Below are 12,160 nucleotides of genomic sequence, written 5' to 3' on the forward strand. Positions count from 1 at the left end.
TGCTATCAGATTAGTCAAGCACAATTTCCTCTTGGTAAATCCATGACAACTACTCCTGATAACCTTCTTCTCTTCCAAGTACCTACAGATGACCTCCAGAATGAGCCACTCCATTGTTTTTCCAGGGATGTAGGTGAGGCTGCTTGGTCTTTAGCTTCCTAGAACCTCTTTCTTGCCCTTTTTGAAGATTGGAGTGACACTGGATTTCCTCCAGTGCTCAGGAACCAATCTGCATATCAGAGATATCCCAGTCCTTAGATCATAATTTTGTCCCTCTAGACTCACTCCAACAGCTTTGTGACCTTCCCATGATCAAGATGCTAGAACTAGATGCAGTATTCAAGGAGAGGTCTCACAAGAGCAGTGCAAAGGAGAAGAACCACTTCCCTTGACTTGCTGACCACACTCCTCTTGATAGGCAATTGCTGAAGAGTGTGCTGAAGAAGTCAGTATTATAGGAATGAATTCCCTGCCTTTTTTAACTGTTGTGCAAAATGGTCTTTTACAGAATTGTGATGACAAAAACCACACTATTGTTTAAGCTCCCTAATTCTCCATCATTAGCCTCCAATTAGCTTTAAATATTATTTAAACCACAAATCACCACAAAGCCAAACACAGACAGATATCTTTCCTTTTTGAGTTGTTGTTTTTTTTCCTGAACTGTCTGGAACATGAAACCCACATTTGCACCTGTATTCTTAGAGTCATTGAAGGCACTTGGAAAGCACTTGGATTTATTTCATGCCTGAACTGAAGTTCAAACACCCCTTTACATAACTTACCTTTTCCCCAAGTGTTTATCAGACATGAACATTAGAGATCAGTTAAGAAAACCACAACTGGAATATGAAAGTCCTACTCTTCTAATGGCTGGTCTGCATATGGGTTTTCTATCAATGTAACTAAAGGAACTTATGCCAGGGATGTTTATTCACTCTTTCAGCATAGATGTAATTAGTAATGTGCTTACACAGTTTTAGCTTAATTTGAAAATTCATATACAGTACTAAATCATAGTTAAGCTGCTACAAAACTGCGACAAATGAGCCCCAAAGTGATATACTTTAATCCCTTAGAAATGTGTTATTTTTATTAATTTCTTGCAGCAACACCTAGAGTCCTTATTTCTAGACATAGCCTCCACAGTGATTAATACTGTAAAAACATGGAGTGAAATGATGCCTATAAAGAAAGTTTAACTCTGCTACAGCTCTAGTCATTCATATGCTGTCATGAAGTGAGTTGAATCTGCTGCTGCTATTCATACCATGCTGCACTTATGCCAGCTTCAAAATCAAAGTGCTAACTGGAGTAAAGTATTTTGGGGGCTTGAAGTTCAGATTGCAACAAGAAAGCCTTCCTGTGTCAGTTGCTGCTTCTGGGTTGTGGGGCGTAGTCTCTTCTTCTGCAGGCAAAAATCATAGAATCATAGAATCAACCAGGTCGGAAGAGACCTTGAAGATCATCCAGTCCAACCTAGCACCCAGCCCTATCCACTCAACTAGACCATGGCACTAAGTGCCTCAGCCAGTCTTTTCTTGAACATCTCCAGGGATGGTGCCTCCACCACCTGCCTGGGCAGCCCATTCCTATGGCAAATCACTCTCTCTGGGAAGAACTTCCTCCTAACATCCAGCCCGTATTAAACTCTTATCTCTGGATCTCAGCCCTGAGTTTTCACATGTTACTGCTTCCCTTACTTATGTGTTGGGGGATCAGGCAGGTTAGCCCTAGCACTAAACTGTTGCAATAGGAACTTCAGAAAAGAGGCTGAGGAAGGTTTTATATAATCTCATTCTTCATGTACTAAACCTGAAACCCACAACCTAATTGCTCCAGCATCCTCCTCTCTTCCTGTTTTGCAATCACAAACCTCTACTCCTGTTATAGTATCTTCGCAAATACTTTCCACTGGTTCTGCATCATCTGGTTGGGTTTGATGTGATACTCTTTTGGTATGCAAGAGCCTGACTTTCTTGCCATAGTTAATAATGGGAATATACAGTGAAACTGATTTATGTGGGCAACAGGTTTGCATTCAAGTATGCAATGAGATGTCCTCATCTGCTCCCTCTCTTCAACGAAATGCAAAAATATCAGGGGTCACCAGAAATCTCAGCCAGTCTTCATGCTGGACAGAGATGAGCCACTGTCAGCTGTCGTTCCCATCCCCCTCTGCCATAGCCTTGGCACCTTGTGCTGTGGTGAAACTGTTCTGGGCCAGGGGAAAGAGTCCTGTCATACCCTGACATGCTATATCAAAAAAACTAATCGAAGGAAGCAAGAGAAAAGTTTCTACAGGAACTTTTCTTACTGCTACTTCTGGAAGACTGTTCTCTGCTCTTCAAGTGGAAGAAGAAAGTTTGCCTTAAGAAGTAGTATTTTTCTTTCCTGCTGGCCTGCTGTTTCTCAATCTTAAGCCTATGCTGTGCAGTCCCTGGGCTTAACATTAATTGAAAGAGCTTATCTATTCCTGCCTTCAGTACGCACTTCAACATACTGCAGAAACTTCAATTGTATAGTGCTGCAACTTCTTCATTCCAAACCAAGGTACAGTCCTGTGTTCTTCCTCAGATTTTCCCCTTTTAGCTTTCTTATAAGTCAATGCTTGAAGTCTTTTACAAGTTAGCGTTCTTTGACCTTTTACCATGGCTTAACCCTTCCTGACTTCATACAAAATCATGCTGCTCTTCTCTGGACCTCTGCCCTTTTCTATAGAACAGTACTAAATGCTGATAACTGTAGTTTAAACACGATTGAAAAAACATCCCTCGCTAAGTGGCACAGTATTTCCTTGAAAGCTACATTCAATGCTTCTATTTATATAGCTCCACATTGTCTGTGCCTTTTTGATGGCATGGACACAAAACATCACACCAGTCTTTTTATGACATGCACACTCCTCAATTCCTCTCCTGCTTTGGAATATTTGAAAAGCCTACTTGTGCAACATATGTGCTCGCTCAAAACTCAGATTTACTCCTCTTGCTCACGGTTCCTTTTACCCGGCTGAATGTCTCTGCATTGGATTGTTTTCTCCAAGTTATCAGGTGGCTTCACCCCAGTTCAGTCCCCTTCTGCGTGATCCAAAAAGTTGTATAACAAGTTGGTGGTTCATTCTGTCAAAGCCATTTACATAGAGAGTGAAAAAGTATTGATCTCCAATAACAGTCGCTGTTGCTCTCCAGTCATCATCCCCTCTCTTCCCCTGGCCCCTAACCTTTCCCCATTCTAATCTGCCCTCGATCATCTAACCAGCTCCTTTCTCCATTTGAAAATGGGCCCTTCTCTGCTTCACCAGCAACTGTATGTATTAGTCTCCTGTGTGAGACTGCGTGAAATGCCCCTTGGGAAATCCAGCTTGATTATATACACAATTTCACACCTGTCCACTGTAGGAGAAACCTCCTGAAAAATTCCAGCAGATTTGTTGAATAAGAATTACCTTTCATAAAAATCAGCTCACAACTATAATATATTTTATAGTGCTACTTATAATCCTTATAAAACATATGGAATTGAAGTTTGTTAAGTTTTAAACATCCCAAAGTCAGAAAGGGGAAGTTAATAACAACTTCATTTCATCATTATTTGCTCTCTCTCCCCATTGCACTTGTACCTTATGGCAACATTTGACTTTTGCCAGCCTTTGTGGTATGAAACTTTGTACAGTGCACAAGGCACCTTTTCGTTCAGTGCATGAAAGACTTCAAGTGTGTGATTGTAACAGACGATCTCTCAGTCAAGATCACTAAAATTTAGCCTAAACCACACATTTATAATGACTAAAGTTCTAAGCCCTGCAGTTTTAACAGAATATATGGTCATGATGCAATTAAAAAAGCTAAACAATATCTGTGTGGACCTGGGAGAGCATCCAAAATGCAAAGTAAGTCAAAATGTATAAATGTATAAAGAAACCCTGACTTCTGGAGCACTGGCTGAAAGAGTACCTAAGATAGCTTAGCATACCACAAAGCATTGAAACTGCAATCAACTTAGCTGTGACACAAGAGCAGACAAAGAACAGTTGGTGTTTGCTGCCGATTAGAAGAGTCAGGATGGATTTGAGTGACAAGCAGAGCACCGCAGCTCTGCTCTTATGCAGGACTGTCTAAGTTCCATTTATCCTCTGACCACACAGGAAATGGAACATGTAGAGCAGGGACCTGCTGAAGTTCAGGAACCATTCTCCTTGCCTGCACCCTCTTGCCTCTCTGAAGGGCTAAACTGTGGCCGAAACGGTCCCCCGACAAGCCACATAACCTTTGTCTCCTGTGTGTCTTGCCCATCCAGTCTCTCCGGTATGCAGCAGATGAATGCCTCATTATCAGATCGCTCTGCTTGCTTCCCGGTAGACCTAAATTACCATGTTAAATAGGATAATAATAAACACTGGCCTTTAACTACAGCACATCCTTGTTCACTCAGCAGCCTCATTCGAATCTGATAAAGGGTCTGTGAAAGGCCACAAGGAAACATGGCGTTAGTTGTTACACGGGTGCCTCACCTCTGCTCCCCACAGTGTGATTCTGATGGTAGAAGAAGCAGGCTAAGGTTTACAAAGCTGATGAAGGAGTCCTTGATCCCTGTGAGAACTAGCACGTTTTGAAACAGGAGAAAGGTATCAAACAAACATCCTGGATCTGCCCCAAGATTCTTCTGCTGCATTTCAAAAAGCAAAAGTAGCCCTGTGCCATCTGCTTACTTCAGCACTCAAGATTCCAGGACAAAAGCAACCAAGGAAACCTTTCCATGTTAGGAGAACAGTGGGAAAGAAGAGAGATTCTTCATGGCAGAGTATGCTGTCTTCTCATATAGCTCACTGTATTTGAGCTATTATAGCAGCCCTCTTAAGCAACTACTCTGAAAAAAGTCATCTACGCACCCATAATAAATTATAGACTGGAAGCAAGCTGGATTGTGAACTGAGCAGGCTGTTCTGCCTAGACTTTGGATGCCCTTAGTCCCTAGAAGCTGCAAGTGCAGTTTATTTCAGTGTTACAGGATTTCCTGTCTTTTTTCCCCCCATTTTGTTTACCTTATCAGGCTTTCTCTTGTTTCAGAAAGAAGAAAAAGCCTTACAAACCAACAAAGGATTAACACAAAGTCATATTACTTTGCTGAGCCATTTCACAGATCCAAAGAGAAGTGCAAACTCTGGAAAGCATGAGGAGTTTCCTACCAACAGAGAATATTCCAACCATCGCCCATCCAAGCTTCTACATTTGCACTAGCAGTAATATTTGGAGAAGTAAAACAGAATATCTATAGCAGCAATATATCTGTGGAAGTAAGATGATGCCGTTCCTCTAGTTTTCCAAAGTGAGTAAAACTTGGCCTTCTACCTGTCTCCTTCCTCCTCTTCCTCCAGCTTCAGTTTTGCAGAGCTGGCAAGCAGTGCAAAAAGGAGGACAGACACGAACTAGGCCGCCTGTCGTTGGAGGGTATGAAAGGCACTCTTAATGACAGCAGGAGAGAAGGAAGCAGCCTATGGTTATTTTTGACAGAATCAGGAGAGACTCAGTTTGCAGCTTCATAAACAGTTCATCAGAGAAAAAATCTGTCCAAATTGGAGAAGCCCCTTTGGCCAAGCTAACAGAAATACACAACCTCTGTCTGGTAAGAGAGAAAGTCTTTTGAAAATCCAAATGCCTGTCTTCAAAGAAAAAAAAAACAAGTCACCACCCTCCCATGTGGTTTAGTAACACTAACTTGATGTTTGTCATTGCAGTTTATAGCTTGCAGAATATTAAAAGGACATTTCTGGGGGATATCATCTTGTGAATGTTTTGTAAGAACACACAGCCACGATCATGCAATGAAATGTGAACTGAACTTTTTCCAGTGTCGCCTGACCATAAGGTCCCCTTGCTACACTGTTCCACAAAACTATGAGTGATGCAGAGAAGAGGCAGCAGACAGGAAAATGTCTGGCTTTACCCCAATCCACCCAGCTCCAATACAATAAAAATGGTTGTTTTGTGTGGGAGAGAGCACAGAGACAGCACAGAATTCAACCACACCTCTGGACAAAAAGTCAAACTCAGCTTCATTATTAAATGCCAATTAGATAGCACAAATATTTCTCATGCATTGTGATGACAACGAGACTATGTGACATTTTTCAGGGCAATTTGTTTGTTTGTCTGTTTCTGATATTGGTGAGAATCTCTCACTCATCTTGAATACAGTATTCAGTTTTGGGATCCCCAGTTTAAGAGGGACAGAGATCTGCTGGAGAGGGTTCAATGGAGGGCTACAAGGATGACTAGCAGATTGGAGGACATGGCTTATAAGGAGAGGCTGAGAGACGTGGGGCTTTTTAGTCTGGAGAAGAGAAGAATTAGAGGGATTTGATAAATGTTTATAAGTATCTGAAGGTTGGCCAGGAGGAGGGGGACAGGCTCTGCTCACTCGCTCTCTGGGATAGGACAAGGAGCAATGGGTGTAAGTTGCAGCAAAAGAGGCTCCACCTCAACACAAGGGGGAACTTCTTTACTGTAAGGGTCACAGAGCACTGGAACAGGCTCCCCAGAGAGGTCGTGTTGTCTTCTTCTCTGGAGACTTTCAAGGCCTGTCTGGATGTGTTCCTCTGCGATCTGTGTTAGATAGTATCGTCCTGCTCTGGCAGAGGGGTTGGACTCGATGATCCCTTCCAACCCCTAATATCCTGTGACCCTATGATCCTTTGTGCTACTGGATTAAGGAAATAAAGACCATTCCTAGCCAAAAGATACCCACAAGACACTCAAGAGGTTTCTGTATCTGCAGCCTTGCTGGCAGACTAGCCAGGAGGAAGGGTAGAGCTAACATGGAGATATTCTTCTCCAAAGCTTCCAAAGGAAAAGCTGACCATCAAGAGGAGCTTGCTGCTGTTTCAGGGAAATACAAGTCTGAAGGTTATTCTGTCTTTCTTGAGGATTAATTTAATCTATTCATTAAAACATACAATGCCTGAAGTGGTATAAAGGTATAATTTCTTCATGGCTCAAAAGAGTCCAAGAAAAAAAAAACAAACCCAAATCCAAATACCAACCACCTTTCAGAAGAACAGTGCCAAGAGGGGGACTACAAGGGTTCATAATTAGTCAACAAGGATTTGCATGACCTGTGCTTAAGCTTCATGCCTTCCAGCAGCCTGACAGACAGGTACAGTATAATGGAAAACACTACAGAAATGGGAATCAATGGCTTTCTTCTGTCTAACCACAGTATCATTCTCACTTCATTTACTGCTTAGTGGGAAGGCATTTCTGTGGCCTGGGGATCAGCTCTTTCTAAACGGACGAGTCTCAAAGTTCAGCATTTGAGTGGTTTAAACTAAGTAGGAGTTTGCTCATCCATAGCAGCCTGGACTGCAGAAAATCCAGTTGCTTGACCTCTTAATGCTGTCTTCTATCCTGCATTACAAGAAAAAGAAACCTGGTGAGGGCTCTGTGCTAACATGGCAGGGGGCTACGTGCTACAATACTCCAATCCTGTGAATGAAAGGAGTTGGAAGCAGAACCACACTGAAGCATTCCAACCGAATTACCTTTTGCTTCTGAAGGCAAAAAGTATAAGGCTTTGCATAGCAGCAAAGCATGGTGAGATGAACCCCCTTCTTGCTGCTGGTATCACACCAGTGCACCTAGTCTTTTACCCAGAAGCGACAGATACATGCAATCCAAAATGAACTAGGACCACTCAGTGCACAAAACTGCTTAAATCACAGCAACAAAGAAGAGGCCCCTGAGATGATCCTCTGTCCCATACCCAGAGCAAGGAGGACATGCTGAGCCTTGTCAGTGCTTTGCACAAAAACACAAGAGCACCCAAAGTTGTGCTGTGTGCCTCACATGACGGCAGTCACCTCTCAGTGAACTGAAATCTCAAGTGAGTGTTGTTTTGCTCTGTTAGTTAGCTGCTAGCCCATAAAATAATCCATAGCACGTGTGCTTTAAAGGTTCTTAGAAGCAATGGCAGGGCTGCAGTAAGAATGACTAACTATATAGTAACCTTACAGCCAGGCACAAAGGCATACCTAGTTATGCCTCCAAGCTGCACTAATTATTTATAATGCTAGCAACATTTTCATGGACCAAACCTGAAGAGTAAATGGAAGTATACAGCTGCTGAGGAAGAAAAATGCACTCTGTGAAACAAAGTCTTCTCTTTCAGTCTACAGGTAAGCATGTGTTTTACTTACATAGCTATAATACATAAATAATAATCTCTCACATGCCTCAATCTGCATAGATGTACAGTGAAAGAAAGCAATATAATTAAGGATACTTTACATGTATCTAGAAAAAAAATGTATGAAGGAAAAATGAAACCTTTCTTTCAGAAAAAAATGCCCCCCCAAAAAATCAATCCTATAACATGAGAGCAGAAAACAAATCAGATTTTTGGAGAAAGGGCAGGGTGACTCTGTTTTGTAAGTTTTATTGCCTCTGGAGCAATGACGTAGGAAGAGCCCACTGCCATCATTTCTCCTCTTTTCTATACTTAAAACCATTCCCACCTGGGGTGCAAAGTAAGGAAACAAAAGGCAGTAATAGAAAACTGTACTTTTCACAAGTTAATCCTGGGAAAGTGACCACTCAGGTTTCCACATTACTTGGCAATAATAATTTAAACAGGAACGGCAATCTTTTGTTATTTTTGCACAGTTGGAAACCATGTTTCCAGATAATAGACATTTAAACTGCAGTTTAAGAAGAGGAGGAAGACTGTAATCAATAGGTATTCAGCAGTCCTCTCCTCTTAGGACTGCTGCATAGCTCAACACAGTACACTTCAAAACAGACAGCCTAGATGCAAACATCTCTGGCAATCCTGAAGGCAGGCGAGAGCATCAGAAAAAAACAAACTGAAAGCAAAGAGAACACAACTACTGTACCTTTACTTTGGGGAGGGTTCTGACTTCTGTCTCGGAGAACATTAATCTGGTAGACAGCTCCATAAGGCTCAAAAAGTTCTTTTAACTCTTTTTCCGACCATGAACGGGGAATCTGTCCAACAAACATCTTAATGGCATCTGGGTCTGGTTGGTCTGAATGATCCAAAGCTCCATTCATCTTGTTAGCTGTGCCGTTACTAGAAAGTGGAAAAGGAGATTAAAAAGAGAAGGCAAGTTAGGAGACGATGCAGTTTTCATGTGCACTAGATGCAGAAGATGAAGTCAGTTGGCACAAAGTAGAACAAAAAGTCACTATTTAATGAATAGCATAAGTATTACAAACAAAAAACCCAATGCGATTACATTTTTCATTGAGTCTGGTTTTCTCTGCAGGCTGCTGCTTAATATCATTATATAAGAAGAGAGCAGCACAACTCAAAGCAGGATTTTTGCATTTTGGAGCAGAGGACAGTTGCAAATAAGTGCAGATTTCTCTCCATGGCTGTTGTAAACAGAACTGCAGTGAATTCTCAGTAAACTGTCTACTGGCAGAAATAAGGCAGTGCGTGTGTGAGTGTGTTTTGTAATAAAGTCACATGAAAGGAATATGAAACACTTGGCAATCTGTCAGATGACTAATGAAAGATGCCAGCGATGAATTTGCAGATTCTGTGAAGCATCCATGTGTGCATCAAATTAGTACAATATTGCCTAGAATGGAAAACACTCCAGCTATGTGGCTGTTTGCTGCCGATTAGTTGCCTACGCTCTTTGAAAAGGAAAAGCAGTCTGGAGAAGCTCCAGTTTAAAGCACATTGTTTATTGCACCCTGGTATTGGGGGAAAAAAAAAAAGGAAGAGGGAAAAAAAAAAAGGCAAAATTCAAAATGAGAAGGAAAAGGCTAAATTGCCTGTTTGCTTGCAAAAATGAAAATGCTCCTTTGAAAAGTTTTTCTCCCTGCAAAAAGACATTAAACTTTTTGATTTTTTCCCCCACACACTGCAAATTATTACCTCTCTGATCTACAAATGTACATCTAAGATTAAAACAGCCAGGAGAAAAAAAAACACAAACAAAAACCTTAGTGAAAAAAAAAAGAAGCTATTCTGTGAGACAAATGATATATTACAGTTTAGGAAGTACTGAACTCATAATGAAAACAGGTAATTTTAAATACCAAAGAAAATAACCCAAAACCCCAAACCAAACAAAACCCTGCCTCACATTCTTATTGATAGTTAAGGACAAAAAGTCCAACTGATTACTTGCTAGAGATTCTCTACCTGATGATAATTTCTGGATACTTCAGTTCCAAGAAAAAACCAGTAATGAGCTGTGACATTTAGAGCATTGCCCCTATCTTTCTGCAGCGGAAGGAGGGAAAGTCGCCTGTGTTCAGCAACGTTGAAAGCTGATCACTGCAGAATTCAGGTATTTCAGAGCTACCTGCCAGTTTCAACAAAGGTTGGCTTTAATTACAGTTTCTCCATTTGATGATTATTCAGGAGAGAATGCCCATAGGAGGACTTGGAAGAGCTCAAAACATGCACAACCAGACAAAATTCATATTTTGGAAGTGGAAAAAAAAAAATCATCTAAGAATAGCAAGGAAAAAAACCCCAACCCTGTGTAATTCCCCTGTCTCACAGCTATAACCTGTGCAAAGTCAAATTATTTGGTTTCATGTGTTTCATCTCCTTGAAAGCATAATTCACCTGAACACATTAATATGTCCATATTAACTTTAGCACTTTCCCTGTTTACAGCAGGAAGGAGAAAGTTATATGAAAGGTACATTTTAAATCAACGACAAGAAGTTTGATGGTTCTTTGTGAAGTCTCTTTGACAAGGATCACCAGACAACAGGATTTATCACATTAGACAAATCTCCTGTTGATTCTGGTGGGAGTTTTGTCTGATGAAGAGACTGAAAGATTTGGTCCAACCTTTTATATCACATTCCATGCACAAATTGTCTTATATGTGCTCTTTATTTTGAAGATGCTGTTCAGGTCACAAGCACACCTGGAGAAATCACAATTTCTCCAGGCCTTTAGAATCGACATTTTCCATATATATATATGTACCACTTAAACCAAAGTAAAGAACCAATCCCCAAGAATCTCAATAAAACCAGAAATGCCTTGATTGACTCAGGTTAAAATAACTAACTTACACATTATTTTGGATCTGCAAAGAGAAGAAAATGTAAAGGTTTAGCTGTGTAGCCCCCATCTTTGCCCTGAACTCAGACAACTATTTCCTTTCATAAACTGACTTCACTTTTTGCTTCATTTATTTTCTACATTATTTACATTAAAAAAATGAATTGAGTTAATTTTTAAATTATGCCATTCACCTCTTCTCTGTTGGATCCCTTCTCTAAGAAACCCATAAATGATTATTCCTTTAGCTCAAAATTACAGCAAATGCAATATTTAATAAGGAATAATGAGGTTATTTGTTTGCTTTTTCCTTTACCCAAACCTCCTTTAGCACCAAAAAGCAGAAGAATTTCCATGGATAACAAGCCAATTTCAAGGAAATGACAAAACCAAACACTTGTACTTGTTTTCTCAGGTTAATGACATCACTAGCATCAAGTTCCTGCTCTGAGCTAAAAGCTTAGGCATAGGCCATGATCTCTTCTTATTTCACATAATGTTTAAGCCCTTTCTCTATTCGGTGGAGCTGAAGTTGAATTATGTTGATACTGTTCCTGAAATGCTTTATGGGAAGAAGATGGCTAAAGGCTCTGACTCCAGGCACAGGCTACTGTAACACTGAGTGGCAAAGCTCTGGGGGACAGGTTTTGTGACTCACTGCCTGAATTAATTGGGTAGGTCATTAAATCTTCTTCAGACTACATTCCACCATCCACTGACTGCTATGCCAATCCACCGATTCCTGCAGATTTAGGAATAAAAAAACCAGGTGCAATTTAGACTGTTCTTTATAATCCTTTTCTGCCACAAGGTAGAGGTTTCACTGAGCTGCCAACATTTTGGGGGTTGATAGGCAAGTTCAGCCTGCAGAGAGAGCACTGGCTGGGCTCCTCTTTAAACTGTATTTCCTTTGATGTCATTGCAAACTCCCAAGCACCCTGGAGGCATCCCACTCTCAATGTCAGGGTTTTGAGGAACACATGAGGACTTTTGTAGCAATGGCATTTGCAGTAGCATCCTCATCCAGCTTCAGCCATGGCCATCAGACTATAGTTAGTGCAGAGAAACTGAACAAAGGAATAAAACAATAGGGAGATAACAATTT

At 40.9% G+C, this 12,160-nt stretch overlaps 1 protein-coding gene across 16 annotated transcripts in view; it reads right to left on the reverse strand.

Moving 5' to 3' along the window:
• CELF2 (CUGBP Elav-like family member 2) overlaps nucleotides 1–12,160 on the reverse strand; it is a 649,329-nt gene that overhangs the window by 145,915 nt on the left and 491,254 nt on the right. For all 16 annotated transcript variants that reach the window (XM_064142683.1, XM_064142686.1, XM_064142673.1 and 13 more), the window contains one exon: nucleotides 8,891–9,087. In XM_064142683.1, coding sequence (XP_063998753.1) covers nucleotides 8,891–9,068 — 178 coding nt within the window. In that variant the 5' untranslated portion in view covers nucleotides 9,069–9,087. The remainder of the gene's footprint in view (nucleotides 1–8,890; nucleotides 9,088–12,160) is intronic.

This window comes from Pogoniulus pusillus, chromosome 4, assembly GCF_015220805.1.
Source record: "Pogoniulus pusillus isolate bPogPus1 chromosome 4, bPogPus1.pri, whole genome shotgun sequence".
In the NCBI taxonomy this organism is placed as follows: domain Eukaryota; kingdom Metazoa; phylum Chordata; class Aves; order Piciformes; family Lybiidae; genus Pogoniulus; species Pogoniulus pusillus.